General features: G+C 32.6%; 2 protein-coding genes across 2 annotated transcripts; both read right to left on the bottom strand.

The window, feature by feature from the left end:
- Nucleotides 1-5722: 5722 nt before the first annotated feature.
- LOC140668753 (uncharacterized) lies at nt 5723-9306 on the bottom strand. The gene is made up of 2 exons (XM_072898053.1): nt 9190-9306; nt 5723-7325 (listed from the first exon to the last, which is right to left on the bottom strand). Exons 1-2 carry the CDS (start codon nt 9207-9209, stop codon nt 6971-6973), a joined length of 375 nt encoding a protein of 124 aa, XP_072754154.1. The 5' UTR covers nt 9210-9306; the 3' UTR covers nt 5723-6970.
- Nucleotides 8546-15997, bottom strand: LOC140668744 (uncharacterized). Its single transcript, XM_072898035.1, has 6 exons — nt 15626-15997; nt 14850-15558; nt 14467-14605; nt 14075-14193; nt 11316-11410; nt 8546-10550 (listed from the first exon to the last, which is right to left on the bottom strand). The coding sequence occupies exons 1-6, from the start codon at nt 15658-15660 to the stop codon at nt 9326-9328; spliced, it is 2322 nt and encodes a 773-aa protein (XP_072754136.1). The 5' UTR covers nt 15661-15997; the 3' UTR covers nt 8546-9325.
- Between the last annotated feature and the right edge of the window lie 107 nt (nt 15998-16104).

The following is a 16104-nucleotide window of genomic DNA, read 5'->3' as shown; positions in this document are numbered from 1 at the left end:
TTTGGATTTGGATATCATTTTTCACGATTCTCTTGTAAATATTAAATACATCGGCAAAAAGATGTTGAATGTGAAATAATAATAGATTAAGTTTCAAGTTAAGATTCTACTAAAATCCATTTATTAAATATTTGGATATAAATCCAAAGTATTTACTAATTTGTTTTTGCATCTTGTTTTTACAATAGTTATAGTTTATATCTTAATATAAAAGAAAGAGAGAGAGGGTAAGATTTATAAATGGTTATCGAAATTGATAAAATAAGTTCTTAACTACAAATCTAATGTGATTTTCTTATCTTCAGACAATATTTTATGTTCAGGATCCCAAAAATAATTCTTGCTTTCAAAAGATATTGTGATGATGACAATTTCGATATCTAGATTCGTATTCACATCTCACTCTTAACGTTAAGTATATCTCTGCGCGATTCCGAAATTTATTTTTCTTATATAAAGAATATTATACACGAGCCGAAAAAACCGCATTAAGCGTGGACACGCGTTTCGGTCATTTTTAACGAGCCGTGGTCGCGTCGAGCATTAGTCGAAATCGATCGATGAAAGAATTGGAAGACAGACAGACAGGCAGGTGGTGGATGAGTCGCGCCGATCAAACGCCTGGAATTGGCAGCGATTTCTCGACCAGCGGCCGCAGCCATCCCCGTCGGCCAGCCGCCACTTCCGTCGAGTCAATTTTAATAATTCCACCCTCTCCTTCCCCTACGAGCCACCTTCGTATTGCGATGACTCGCACGATTTTTCCGGCAGCTTTCAATTATCCGAGGACCCGCGCTCCCACGAACGGACGAACGCTACCTCGCGAAATATCGATCGCTCGTCGCTCTCTCTTTCTCTCTCTTTCTCGCTTAAGCGATCGTCGCGTTAGCGGGCGTAGGCACCCGCACCGGAAGTAGGCGGAACGAGAAATTACGAGTTGTAGTAACGAGAACGCGCGTTTTCGTCGCCCGTAATTACGACTTTTACGATCTCTAGAAATATGTTCGAGTCGCTCGTCAGTTCTAATTGGCTGACTGTTACACGGAGTTGTCCCTAAATTACCATGTACACAGCAGTCTTTCTCGTAAAGAGTTGTGACCATTTTTCTTTAACGAAATTGTCAAAGTATTAATAGTTTGACATGTTGTAATACGATTAAAAGTAATAAACATTTCAGATACTTTTCAGATACATAAGCATCATATTTATTCAATTAATTTCGTAGGTATTTTATTTTGATATAAGATATTTTAATTTAATTTTAATGTAATTACTGTGATGTGTTCAATGTTAATTGTGCAAATAATATGAAAATAGTAATAGAAGTAATATTCAAGTAGAGCTTTGTAATGGAAAAATTATCGTTGATATGAAAATAGCTCAAATTTAGGATATATTCTGTATTAGAATGATTTTTAGCTACTTTATTATTATTATGTTTAAAATTGTACGCATAAAATTCGATTATAAAATACAATATAATTATAATCCATATAATTGTAATAATCCGTAACACATGACATATCAATGCTAATTAACTCAGCAAATTTTTATAGAGTCAATAATTATTTTATAAGGGAATAAATAATAGGCAGGAAATAAATAATAGATTAATTAATTTCATAAAACACGAATAATTTGGTAATGTATGTATCCAGAGATTAATTATTTGCAAACGATGGATATCGTATAATACAATATTATTAATTATCATTTCATATAAAATACAGCAATGTAAAATTTTGCTAAATATAATAACATTAAAACAATATTATTATAAGATTGAATAATAGTTGCAAGTATAAATTAACATTATAAGAGAATATAATGTTTGATGATTAAAAATGAATAATATTGATTGGAAATGTGTGTTGTGTATATGTGATAGATAGAATATGTTATAATAAAATGCATTCTCTACTATATACAAAATATTTGTCTCATTTCTATTACAAAAAAAATATTACTGCCACGCATCAATAAGGATTTTGAATCCCTTAAAAGGCTAAAAAACAAAAACCAAAATAAAATCCAAAAATAAAGATTATGTCGGCATAGATGATATGTAATAAAACCAGACAAGTTTTCTCTTTACATCAGGTAATATACCCTCTAATATATCCTTTTCCGTTACGGAAAATCAACGAACTTTTCAGTCAGTCGGTGAACATGAAAGAGAAAAAACTGTGAGAGAAAAACGCTGTCATAAAACAATAATCGATTTAGAGGAAGGCGGCACGTTTTGCTAGATCTCTTCCCTAAAACTTTTAAAGGGTCTTAGATTACTTTAGAAAGGCGCAAAATTCTGCTGTGCAATTTAATATCCATGACACGTAACACAATTATATATATAATAAAAAGATAAATTCTTTTTAATTATTATATATATATATATATATATATATATATATATATATATATATATAATTAAAACTAAAAGAATATTTAATCTGAAAAAAATATTCAATATACAGCTTACGATCTTTTTGCTAGAGAGAGAATTTATATATATATATATATATATATATGTGTGTGTGTGTGTGTGTGTGTGTGTGTGTGTGTGTGTGTGTGTGTGTGTGTGTGTGTGTGTGTATATTGTTTCGTTACATTAAATACTTAACGAAATTGTTGGTTCAATGTGATTATGCTATATCAAAAAATTCATACGCATTATTTAATATTTTTAAGTATCATTAAAATAGAAATAGTATGCACACACAAAGTGTTATATGTGTGGATAATTTTTATAAAATTATTATATTATATAATAAACTATTTTTTCCAAAAAGAAAATAGAAGGAAGACTTAATTTTTATCGTCATCAACTCGTTGGATGTTAAATTAAAATTTGGAAAAAAAAAATAAAAAATTCTGAAATAAATTGCATTTCTGCATTATTTATCCTTGCTCATTCATTCGCGTAATATCGACGCTATCGATATATAAAACCTTTTATTGTTTCAGTTCGATCTTCGTGGGAGGCTGCACAGCGCGTAAAGATAAACATCCATACGCAAGAATAACATCTTCCGGGTCCCTCTAATCACAACACTTGGAGGATACCTCGTATATAAGCGAGGAACACGAGTAGGAAAACACTTTTGATAGAGCCATCAGAAAAAAAAAGAGAGAACGATCTGGTAATTCGTCAATGCAGATCATTATTCAGGATAACACATGGAAAAAATCGGGTGTATAACAAATTGAAAAGAATTTATAATTTCTTGGAGAAAAACAGATTAAAAGACACACATAACTGATCTAAGACAATTAATTCGAAAATTATTTACTTAAACCGAGTTTAACGTAAATTTAATAATTTTTCATAGAATCTTGTGATGCAGCAATTAAATGGCTCTATCAAATAAGAAAACAACAATCTCAAGTGGTAACAAAAAACATTAGAAATAAAATTATATATACAAAATTGATAAATGTAGGATTCAAAGTGATCAACATATTTCTAATATAAGGTAATTAAATATTGTTTATACATATATGAACATTATATTAATATAGTATTACTAATACTAATATTAGTAATATTATGTAATTTAATAATCAATGTTCTTCTCATATAAATTGTGAATTTTTTATATATGTAATTTTATTTGGATTATTTTGATACATTCCACGCTGTTCTACAACGTTTCGCAAAATCGCAATAATCGAAAATAGAACGACAATTTGAGCTATGCTCGATTCTAATGGCACTTCGAGTTCGTTAGAAGGGACAGGGATTACATCATATACACATTATATAGTATTGCGAATGTCTTAGATGTATATCAATTAATAAGTTGTTCGAGACATTCAGAAAGCTCCCTACGTTATAAATGGATAAAAGGATCGAAATTTATATAAAATTTTAGTAGATTTTCACAGTATGTAAATTTGCTCTGCAAAAAATAGTAAATTAAAATGGAATTAATAAGAATCGAGACACAGCAAAGCTATAATTTTTGATAAAAAAATTAATGTAATTTAAAAAAATTTAGAATTTATTGAAACATTTATTCTATACTCCTTTCTCTGTTTTATTTTTAATCTTCTTAAAAGAATTCGATAATTTATTCTTTAAGATTAAAATGCAGCAAATTTTATTTTATATTGCAAATTAAATTATATCGCTACTTCACACAATTATATATCACGTACACAATACATCCTACGAAAAAATTAAAAGTTATTTCTTTAACTCCCAGTATATATATTTTTCTAAACACAATAAAATTTCTCGATTTTAAAGAGTGAAAGTGTAATTTCGCAAAATTCCTATCAATTCATCTTAATCCAACTACTTTTCACAGAACGCAGAGGTATCTCAACGCGAAACGTGTATCAACGGCGAGATAAATGGATATTACGAACATTTTAGCTGGAGGCACATATGAAACTTGCGATACTTTACCGAACAAGTTCGAATAGGTTTACTTTATCGCAGTAGTAACTTATATGATTACTCCGTGTTCAGAACAAGTTTATAATACAAATTAACCTCTATCGATCTATATATGAAATAAAACCGATAACACCCATCACGGAGTTGTAACGACGCTATGTTATACAGCGTATTTAAGCCTTATTCTTTGTTACGACATTAAAGTCTGAATCGTCCACGCGACGAACAGTATCGCGTTTATTCTCGACCAATTTCTACAAAAAGTTATACAAAATATGACACGATATTTGCTTACAATATGCGATTAGAGCGTGTTTTATCACTCATAAAACTACGTCTACGTTTATTGCCAGTTGAGGGATATATATTCGTAGGAATATCTGTCGTAATAAACTGCGGAATGTCTATAAAAAAATGTGACGTCGTCTACGTATACAAACGATATCGACGAAGACACGATATAAATGAATAAATAAATTTGCCTACTATTGCAACACTATATGATAGTATGTGACTCAAAGTTTGAAAAATGTGTTTAATCAAAGTGATAAAATCGTAGTTATTAATATCGGCAGTCTCAGCCAAAAAGTTTCTAATTCTAATATGTTTCCATAGCATATCGTGAACGTTTAATCGTTCCAGAAAGTAACAATTGTGTCAATCAATTACTTGTTATGTATAATTCATTTGCAGCACAATAGTTATATCAACCGTATACTTTTTATATATGTATATATGTATATATAATGTTAAAGATATTTGTTAAAGATATATCTATATATATTGAAAACTCTTAAGGAAATATGTATAAGTACTATTATAAAAAATTGCTTAAATTTTTTATAGAATAAGGTACCTATCTATCTGCAATTTTTAATAAATATATGTGAAGATTAAAAAACAATAACTATTGTCAATCTATTGTAAAGACATACAGTATATACGTATATATTAAATAATTTTTTAAATATATAATCGGGAAGTATAATACATCGATACATGTATGACTCCAGATAAAAGAAAATAATTTAGCAAGATATTTAAATATATTGAAGAGTTAGTTTTTATGTCAATATATTTGTATCGAGTTTTATTGAAAGGCATAAATAGGAAAAGTGTTTGAAATCACATTACACTTTCCGTACTATGTCCAAAAAATATATTTTTACAGGATGATTGTCGAGTAAGCTTATTGGTACTAATGAGCAATAGATAAGATAAAATACGATATGGTAATAGATAAGATATGAAATTATCCCTTCACGGCTCAAATTACTTTTCACAAATAAGCAAGCAAGTTGCATGTTGAATTTTTATCAATTATTATTATATAACCAATTTATTATTATATAGTCAATTATTAGTATCAACATTATTTGAATAAATATATTTAGAGAAATATTCTCCGAAAAGTGTTGCTGATTATAATCATACATATTGCTTCGAATGTTTAGAAAATTATGCGGAGAACTGCCACTACAAACATATTACGTCATGTCCAGTCATGTCTCGACATGGGAATAAATTAGGAGGAGAAGAGATGAAATAGTTAAGTGAGAAAAACAGAATAACAAAAGGAAAAATTCAAAACACAATGAAAGAAAAGGTAATGTAACAAAAAACATCGTCTAAATTAATATTTGTCATGTAATAAATAAATTCGCTTGTCACATATGCAAGCGTGAAATAATTTACAAAAATTATATATCGTTCTTTTAAAGCCACACATTTCGGAAAACTATTCAATCGTGCGTATGAATCATTCAAATCAATTTGCATCGCGCAAGGAAAGCGCAAACAAATATCAATATATTATAAATCATCTTTCTATGCCCTACTCTGCAATCGCATTTCAGTCAATTTCACCAGGATTGTTATAAGTGCGCAGAAAAATATTTACGATATGTCCAACGAAATTTTACGCGCTTAACCGTAAGCAGCGTTCAATAAATAATTACTTGGAAAATATATACGAATTAACTTACAAATTATTTAACAAATTCTAACAATCTCGATGATACATCGAATGTTTCTTTTTTTCTAATGGATCGGAATCAAAACGATCGTGTAATCGTGTAATGATCGTTCGTGAATAACGGGTGAACGATCGCAAATGAAGACCATGAAGTGTATAAAGTGTTTCAATCGATAAAATAATATCTTTGAGAGTGTACACTCTGGCACTTGATCAACGCGCGAACAAATTACGGTAAAAGAAACCTATAATTAATATGTTACGGGGAGTAAAGGTGATTATTTTGCGCTTTCATAAAACCGCTGACAAGTCTATAAAATCACCGGCTGTATATAGATGACTATAATAAAAGTCGAACAAAATTAATTAATATATTGTATAAAATCAAAACAATTAATGGGACAATTTTATCAAATCAAGGCAATTTTATACATTCGCTTTTATAAAATCATCTAATTTTTCAAAAGAAAAATCAATTTGCAAAAGATGTTTTGAAGTATAATAGTGGTTTTACACAATTGCCAGAGATTTCATTGAATCGCTTAAACACCGTAACATATTTAAGGTAACCACGACGCGCTTCCGACACATGCTCAAAGATCAGTCACGGGTCCCGATAGATTTACGTTACTATCGATCACAAGCAAAACTTTGGAGTCGCTCGCGATCGACGAATCTTTGTCACTTTTGGCGTCCGGTTTTACGTCGTGGATATTATTATCGTCGTCGTTGTCGTTCTCATTATCGTCTTCCACCTCCTCCTCGTCCTCCGATGATGATGATGATGATGATGATGATGATGATGATAACGGCATCCGACTCATCGGTTCCTTGGCAGGACCTTCAGGAATGTGACACACATCGGAAACCAGAACGTCGCGAATCCTGCTTATGGCTTCCGTGGGACCATTCATCTTTTTACGCAGTTTCTCCACCAGCTTCTCCATTCTGACAAATTATGTTTCATGTCACGTTACGTTCATTCATGCCGACTTGGGTGCGTTTCTTGCACCTCTATGCATCCAAAGATGTAAAAATCTCTTTAGAAGCGAGCAAAGCGAAAGGGTCAGCGAAAAGCCATGCTGCCGGCTAAAAACAGAAGAAAATGACGCGATTCGGTGCCTGCCATCCAAACGAAACATGTGCTGAGCAAATTTCTCCAAGAGAAGAAATACGACGGATCTTCGAGGAACAGAAGGAATATCATGCAAGCGGGATTGTATTCATGGTACAATTTATGCAGATGATCTTGCGCGAGATGGTCTTGCGTGAAATGATCTTGGGACAAGCTGCATATAATAGCTCAATTCGAGTTATTATCATAATAATATGACAAATTAAAATATATTATTGAATCAGTATCTTCTCTCCAAATAATATAAGTGAGTAAAAATTTACCTTTGAATTAAAAACTTTCGCTAAAATTTTTATTATAAGAAATTTTTCAATAAGAATTATCTTAAAAAAATATAAAAAGGAATATTCTAATTAAAATTCTAATATTCAAATAAAAAATCAATTGCAGTAAAACTTTCTTATTCTAAGAGAACAGAAAAAAGAGAGAAAAAAAAATAATTACTTTTAGTAAAATGTTTTATGAATTTTTCAAAATAAATGGTTTTTACGTTCATACGATAACATAGGTAAATATTCAAATATAATTATGATACATAAAAACTATAACATAAATATAAGTATTCGAACTAAAAGGTTACATAAAATTTCTAACAAATCATGCAAAAGAAATTATGGCAATAGCAATTATTCCGTTAACTTTTAAAACAAATGTATATATACAATATACAATATGGCACAATAAGTACATATATACATATACAATATTATATATATATATATATATATATATATATATATATATAAACATACAATTAAAATTAATAATAAAACTACAAATTCACTGAGAGAGAAATTAAAAAATGTAATATATGAATAAAACATGCGTTAAAATTCTGCTATACTAACAATCAGACAGCATTTAACATTTAACATCGATATAATTAAGATATATTCCAAAATTAATGAAAAAAGTATTTATTATACATATCTGCTTTTTACATATATTTAATGCATATTTATAACTATCTAGATAATTATAGCTATATACATAAGATAAACAATCAGATATTCATGATGAATTAATCATATAACAAAATTTATATAACCACGTGTGTAGCAAATAATAATAATACAAATCAAAATATCTGCATATTTAAATATCAGCTGGAGTAATTGTCATATCAATTTATACAAAAAGTTTATTAGTCATTAATAATAATCAGTCACTATTCCTTATTTCTCTGTCTGTGAAAAGGTCTTGATAAAAAATATTTTATACTAGAATAAAATGATAAAAAATATTAAATTATACAATTATAATGTGGAATAAAAATTGCTATCTTTTCAGTTAACACGCATCTTTTTCTCCAGTTTTCCTTTAAGATGCAATACGATATAAAAACAGTGCTGCAAAATAACGTGGATATACATACTATCAATGAATTACGTTATTCCAGTACCTATGTCATTAATTATGTGTATATACATTATTACGTAAATAAAATATATTTGAAATTATGTTGTTATCGAGTTATTATACAAAAGAATAATCAACTGCACAAATTTTAAAAAATAAATGTTTTAATAATATATTTATATATTTTTTTCGATTATTTTCTATTACTTATATATATTTTCTTCGGATATTGATATAACGTAATTCCTGAAGCGTGTAGCATAAATACATCGAGCGTGTACGAAAAAGCATGCATTGATGAGTGAATAATAGACCTACGTGCTATTCGACATGTACATAGTAGCCTCTAGTAAAAAGCCCCTTGAAGCCCCCGATATCGGCGACGTGAGAGAATAGCGTGATATTGCTCTTTATTTATTTATTTTTTTTTGCCGAGGCCCCGCGCGTACGTAACTTAGATATAGGCGGTGGTGTAGGTGGCGCGTGAAGGTTCTTTTTGGGTTCTGGAGATCGAGGTTCTCGTCGAGCAGAGGTTTTTCGGCATGATGGAGCCACCACTAACCACAGCAACGTCCGGCACGTCGATGATGTCTCGGCTCGTACGATCGTCATTGCGAGAGCAACAACCTTCGTCGTTCATCGTGTCGCGACTGGTTCCGATCGTGTCGCTCGAAGAGTACGGGGGATTCGTGTCGACCTTGGTGTCCTCATGCAGATTCTTGTTGGTTTCGCTAAACGATCTCCTCAAGTTGCTCAAGTTCCTCCGTCGCGGTTTCTTAAAGCTATCTCGCTGATTGCGAAACGTGCTCATTTTTTGCCAACTCAGGTGATTAATCGAGCTCTCCACTTTGCTCGTCGTGTCGCTTGGTAAATTCTTCTGCTCTTCGAGAACGCTCGGTGATACGAGGATTCTTGCTTCATCCTTTTCCATTACCGATGTCATCTCCGCTTTCGCGCATTTCCCTTGAAGCTGATCGCCAGTTTGTTCCTCCGACAATGAGTTGTCGGCCATCGAGTGTCTCGTTTTCATTTCCTCCTCACTTAATTTTACTTCGCCATCATTTTTTGCGGCGTCAACAATATACGCTTCCTTTTGATTAAAAAATATCGGATAATTCTTCAGATTTTTCGATGTAGACGAAATATCTGGACAAGTCACGGTATTGGTAAGTCCTGAACTCTGGTTTTCGATCTTGTCTTGAGATTCAATTGCAATTGCATTCACGGAATCTTCATTCGAGCAAATCAAGGCAGCTTGGCAGCTCGTAGAAGTCGTCTCGAAACACCGATCGCTTTCATCCTCCGTCGGCCGTGTGAAATCCTGATCACGAGACACTGGCTCGGGCTCAGAATTTCGAAAATGATTCGTATCTTCGGAGACGAGTAAAAGAGCCGCTACCTCCGCAGAACGGGAACGCAAGACGGAGGAGGTGTGCGACGAGATTGCGGACGGGAAAACGGAAGATAAGGAGCAAGTGTCGGAAAGAGCGGTACGCACGGGGGTGCTGGTTATACAAGGTGTACCGAAAGTTACACGCTTGACAGAGCTGGATCCCGCTAAGTTTACGCACTTTGCCGCGTGACTCTCAGCCAAGGTCCTGGATGCCCGCGCCTCCTGGAGTTCCCGTCGCAGCGCCAGGGTCTCCTCCTCGAAGGCTGCGATCTCGCGGCCCTCGATGCTAGTGCGAATAGAATTGATATTTTTTTTATTTTTACCAGGGGCGCGGGCTTTCACGCCGATGAACACAGCGAATCAATTCGATCGAAATTATGAATTAGTGAAGATGTAAATTAATTTCAAAGACTTGCCTTCGTCAACGAAAAATGGCAAAAGATGTTTAAAGTGACGTACAATTAAAATAAAATAAATCGAAAAAGAAAATCATCGCGGATAATGATGCAAAGGCTTATCCAGAAGTAAGATGCAAACGTTTCATCATTTATCACGGCTTTCACTTGCATTTTATTTTAGAATTTTAGAAAGTGTTAGATTATTATGAGGTTATTGCCAGACGTATTTTATATATAATACATCGCGCGTTCCAATTTTCAGCAACGTTTAATAATTATAAAACGATGGACAATGTTGCAATGTACGCGGTTTATTAGGTTGATAATTACTTGTAAACAATTTATCATAAACAAATATAATAAACGAGAAAGATTATACCTGCCCCTATGCATGAGAATCATGAGCGAAGAGTGAGTATAATAAATAGCGATGAAATATAAATCAGGGGCAATTACAGAGAAATAATGTAAAATTAAAACCAGAATTTCTTCGACGATCTTTATCAAATGTAGCCAAATTCTCTATCGCATTATTGCACGTTTCAAATATGTATATACATTATCCTCGAAACAGTGTTGAGGATACAAAACAAATACAAATAAGAATTAAAGCAAGCTTTTAAATATTTACAAATGCTAAAAGGCTTACTTACGTTGCGCTCAGCTTCAACGTCGTCAGTTCCTCCTCCAGTTTCGCGACACGCTTGTCACTTTCTTCCTTTTCCTTTGTCAACTTCGTCAATTGGTTCTGCAAAAAGAAAAAAAAAATAATTTTAATCTTAATAATTTCAACGACAATTACGTAACAGATAGAATTAATTAATTGTCATCTACTATCAAACCAAGTGCTCTGAAAGAAAGTAAAGTTATTATCGTTGAATGACATTGAAATTCTTTGAATTATGATATTGAGAGAAAACTATAAGATAACTGTAAGATAATCATAAGCTAATAGAATCTAACAAACTTCTATAAGTTCATAGAATATTTTTTGAAGAATTTTTTAACAGAGCAAACAAAATTTATCTTTTTAATCATGATATAGGTATATATGCTTTCAAAAGTTTTATCAAAATTTGTTTACTAGCATCTTACTAAGAATTTGTTTCATTATAATGTAAATTTTATTATAATGTAATATTTATTATCGTGACGAATATCGGTATTATAAATATCAATTTAATTTTCACATAATCTCTGCAACAAAATTAACATAAATTGTCAAACATAATTGAATATTTTATCTGTTAATCACCTTAGCTTCTTGTGCTCGACGTTTAAAAATAAATGCAACACGTTCAGCAATGTGTATGTAATAAATATATATGTGTAATAAAAAAAAACCAACTATAGGAGTTCTGAAGCAACCTTGATCGGCTCTCACGCGCGGCAGAATTTACATGGACATGGAGGGTCCCGGAGGTTCAATTACGAGATTGCCAATATGCAGGCGACATGGCGGTGGCGGCCATCGCTTCGGTTGATGAGGCTAATGGATGGTTGAAACCTGAGAAGACACGGCAAAGAGGAAAAAGAGGCCAAGGGAGAGGCCCCTGACAGCCGCTAAGTGCGCTCCGTCCTTCTCCACTCTTCCTCGCCGACTGATGCCCCTTCCCCTTTCATCCCTTCGCGATCCCCGCCCCGTTCACTCACTCACTCACTCACTCACTCACTCACTCACTCACTCACTCACTCTCTCTCTCTCTCTTTCTCCTGCCTCTGCAACACTGCTCACGCTGTGTGGATGCCCTTATGTGAAACCTAATCACTTTTAGCGCGTCACGGATATTTCGTATTATGTCTACATTGCGTTCTCCGGTATCGGCCGACTTTATCAGCCGTCTCTCTTTCTCTCTACGATTCCAACTTTCCCTCCTCTCCCTTTTCACAACCAAGTCCCACGTAAATTCTAATCGGTTAATGCGTTTCTCAAAAATAGATCTCGGATCTATAATTTTTTTTTTTTTTTGGAAAGTATAAAAGAAACCTTTTTCTCGTGATATTTTCAATTTTATATAAGCTTTTTTATTTAAAATAAAATAATTATATATTTAACTGATTTTTATTTAAAATGAAATAATTAAATATTTAACTGTGATATTTTCGTATTTAATTTTATACTTTTCGCAATGCTAGTAAAACGCATGTGTAATAAAAGATAATTACAGCTTTGTAAGGTACAATTTCGATGAAAAGATATAATTTGTATATTAGATGATGTAACAGCTTTTTTTCTATGTTGCTAAATCGATACACATGCAAATGTATATAATACATGACACATTTGTTTGTGCTAATATATACAATACACATTCTAATGCATATCATAATTATTTCATCAAAATAACAAAGTGTGTTGTGGAAAATTAATTCTTTCAAATAATATACGTGTGTGATCCTGATTATACACATACATGACTTTCAAGTATCCAATGTATATTTCTAATGGATGTATCTATATACATATAACGAAAATAAAAAGTTTACCGTATCTTTTTTATGATAAAAAATGTCGCAATTAAAAGAAAAAATCGCAAATACAGATAAAAAATGATTCGAACGTAGTTTAAAGATAATTAAAAGGATCATAAATATAGAAATACGTAAACGAGCGAGAACGAAATCAATTGTGTGAATATCACACATGTACCGATAAGCGAGAAAGGAAAAGTTGAAAAAAAGACCGATAGATACCACAATCACCTGGCTGTCCTAATCAAACAAAACGCAGGAACGTCTGCGCAAACATTACGTCCATGATCGTGACCCGGAAGAGCGAGTGCCGAAAATATTGAACGGAGTACTCATATTACCGTATCTCAATCGCAAGATGACAGGAGCGGCATGAGAAAAAAAGGGTTCTCTCTTAGTCGCTGCTTTTGTTTTCTATTCCCACATTCCCTAAGCCAGCCTAATGACATCTTAGTTACCTTCATTCCACAGCTATAATCGATATTTCGATAATTTTGATTTCAATAATTTGTATTTCGAGAATAACATATAATTCTTGTTTTAATATTTTCAACACAATTAGACTAATAATAATGATAATACTTTCTCAGAAAGATTAACACGCAAAAAAGTAATTCCTAATTTGAAGATTTCAAAATTTTATATATATGTGTGTGTGATGCTGCTATACTTATTACTGTTTTATTTATAAAAGATTTTTTTTTTTTTTAAGCATGATTAGAAAAATAACATAATCAATTATTAACAAGACATAATTATTATATCTATAATTATGAAATTCTTAAATCTTAATAAAATGTAATTATTTCTTTTACATTAATTTAAAAATCACGAGAAAATATCTGGTTGCCAAATTGCAATCAGATATCATCTCTTTCGCGATTGAAAAATTATTATATATAAAAAATTATATAAAAATGTTTCGACTCTGAGTACGTACCTTAAGCTCTTCCACTTCTTTTGTTTGTTGATGACATCTTTCTTCCAACATAGACTTAACCTTCGTAACTAAGCCTTCTTCACAATTTTTATTAGCTTCTCTAATTTCTCCTATAAGTCCTGAAATAAATAATTTAGTTTTTTGTGAAGTTGCAATGTAATTAATATTACATTGATCGCGAAAGAGATGATATCTGGTTGCAATTTGGCAACCAGATATTTTCTCGTAATTTTTAAATTAATATAAAAGAAATAATTACATTATAATATATAATTAGTATTACATGTAAAAAATATTGCATACTAAAGTTACTAAAATTGTATATTATTAACGTTATACATATATTACATAACTAACTACTAAAGTTACATATATTTTAAAATTATATCTACCTGATAACATTCCAGGTTGATAATCTGTAGCAGTATTGTGTTTGCATTGCGCTAATTTCGCTTTTATGTTTTCTACATTTGACTTAGTCTCACTGAGCTCTTTGAACAATTGACTGTTACATTTTTTTAGTTCTGTCATCTATAACATAATATTTGAAAAAATTGTATTAGTAAATCATGAAATTAATTTTATATGTACTTTATATGATTATATATTAATATTCAATATTATATATATATTAAATATTCTACTAAAACTATAGGATTATATATATATATATATATATATATATATATATATATATATATATATATATATATATAATCATATCAATGAACACTGTTTAATTCCAATATATTATTAAATAATTAAAGATACAAACCTGTTCAATAAGTGAGAGGACAAGCTTATTACTACGGCTAATTGTTGTTACAGAACTTCCACTTTCAATACTATCAGAATCATCAGAATTATCTGAATGTGACAAATTTTCAGCAGGTCCCAGTCCAGGATCGGAATATCTTCTTTGCTCTGAATTCAGTTCATCGCTATGAATCCCACTATCTTTGTTGGCGGTGGATGGTAGACTAGCATAGTCTCCATTTTGATGAACAATATGTACAGAAGGCTGTAATCTGCCGTTTTCTTGCAGACTTCCATAGCCGTTAACAACATTATTGTTGGCATTGGGACAAACATTTGCCAAATGCTCGTTACAGTGACGTCTGCGTCTACCGTGGACAGTCCTAACGTTCGGCATCGGCATCGGTTGGTACATCCTGTACATTGTGGGCAGTGAAACAGGCTGCATAGTGTACGTCAGCGGCAATGCCGAGTAACCGCACACGCTCGGGTCGGACATCGCGGCGAACAGACGTTGTCCATCATCCGACACGTTTTGCGGTACGCCCGTCGACTGCCACAGCATCTGCGTCGGATACTCGACATTCGGCACCAGACTACCGTCCTGCTTGCTCTGAGGACCGTTCGCCCAGGTGTCCAGTACCGTATCCAGGGGATTATTCCTGCGGTTGGATCGTCTTTTATTCTTCCTCGAGGAACTCGGCAGTCCTTGACGCGTTTCTGACAACCTGCATAAAATCGTTAATCATCCTTGATTAGACCAAAATATAACCTCGCGAGCGAAAGAAACCTCACCTCTTCTCCATCCTCGCGGACGATTCGATCCGCATCAAGACGCAGCTCTATGCAACAACGTGCACAACATACGCGGGACAAGGTCGAATGATCCGATTCAGTTTTCGCTGCAGCGATCGCGATCACGCGAGATATTCCGTGGATTTCTACCGCGAACGACACACACACACACACATTTACAAAAGCATCACCGTATATCACCTTCGCGTTACATCGAGGCGCGCATGCGCGCCCGCGCGCGCCAAATTTCATATGACCCGGATTTATCGGCAAATCGAGAGAAATCATCGACGGAGATCAAAAGAGATAACGCGGAAGAGAAACTAGAATCGTCCCGGATCATCAGGATTGATAAAACTGTTTGCTCGACGACGATTCGATGAAAATAACGGTAAATATCGCTATCACGCACCCGCCTAACATTTTTTGAACCTCTAGTCGATAACTGACTTGACGACAGTCGATAATTATGCATGTCA

This window comes from Anoplolepis gracilipes, chromosome 8 (assembly GCF_047496725.1).
Source record: "Anoplolepis gracilipes chromosome 8, ASM4749672v1, whole genome shotgun sequence".
In the NCBI taxonomy this organism is placed as follows: domain Eukaryota; kingdom Metazoa; phylum Arthropoda; class Insecta; order Hymenoptera; family Formicidae; genus Anoplolepis; species Anoplolepis gracilipes.
The sequence above is the reverse complement of the archived record's forward strand: the minus strand, read 5'-3'. Positions and strand labels throughout refer to the sequence as shown.

Coding starts and splice junctions, on each gene's coding strand:
- LOC140668753 (XM_072898053.1), bottom strand. CDS start 9,209: ATGTACATGTCGAATAGCAC. Junction 7,326..9,189: donor ATGTACATGTCGAATAGCAC/GTAGGTCTATTA, acceptor ATAATTTGTCAG/AATGGAGAAGCTGGTGGAGA.
- LOC140668744 (XM_072898035.1), bottom strand. CDS start 15,660: ATGCGGATCGAATCGTCCGCGAGGATGGAGAAGAG. Junction 15,559..15,625: donor TCCGCGAGGATGGAGAAGAG/GTGAGGTTTCTT, acceptor GATTTTATGCAG/GTTGTCAGAAACGCGTCAAG. Junction 14,194..14,466: donor TCAACCTGGAATGTTATCAG/GTAGATATAATT, acceptor TATTTATTTCAG/GACTTATAGGAGAAATTAGA.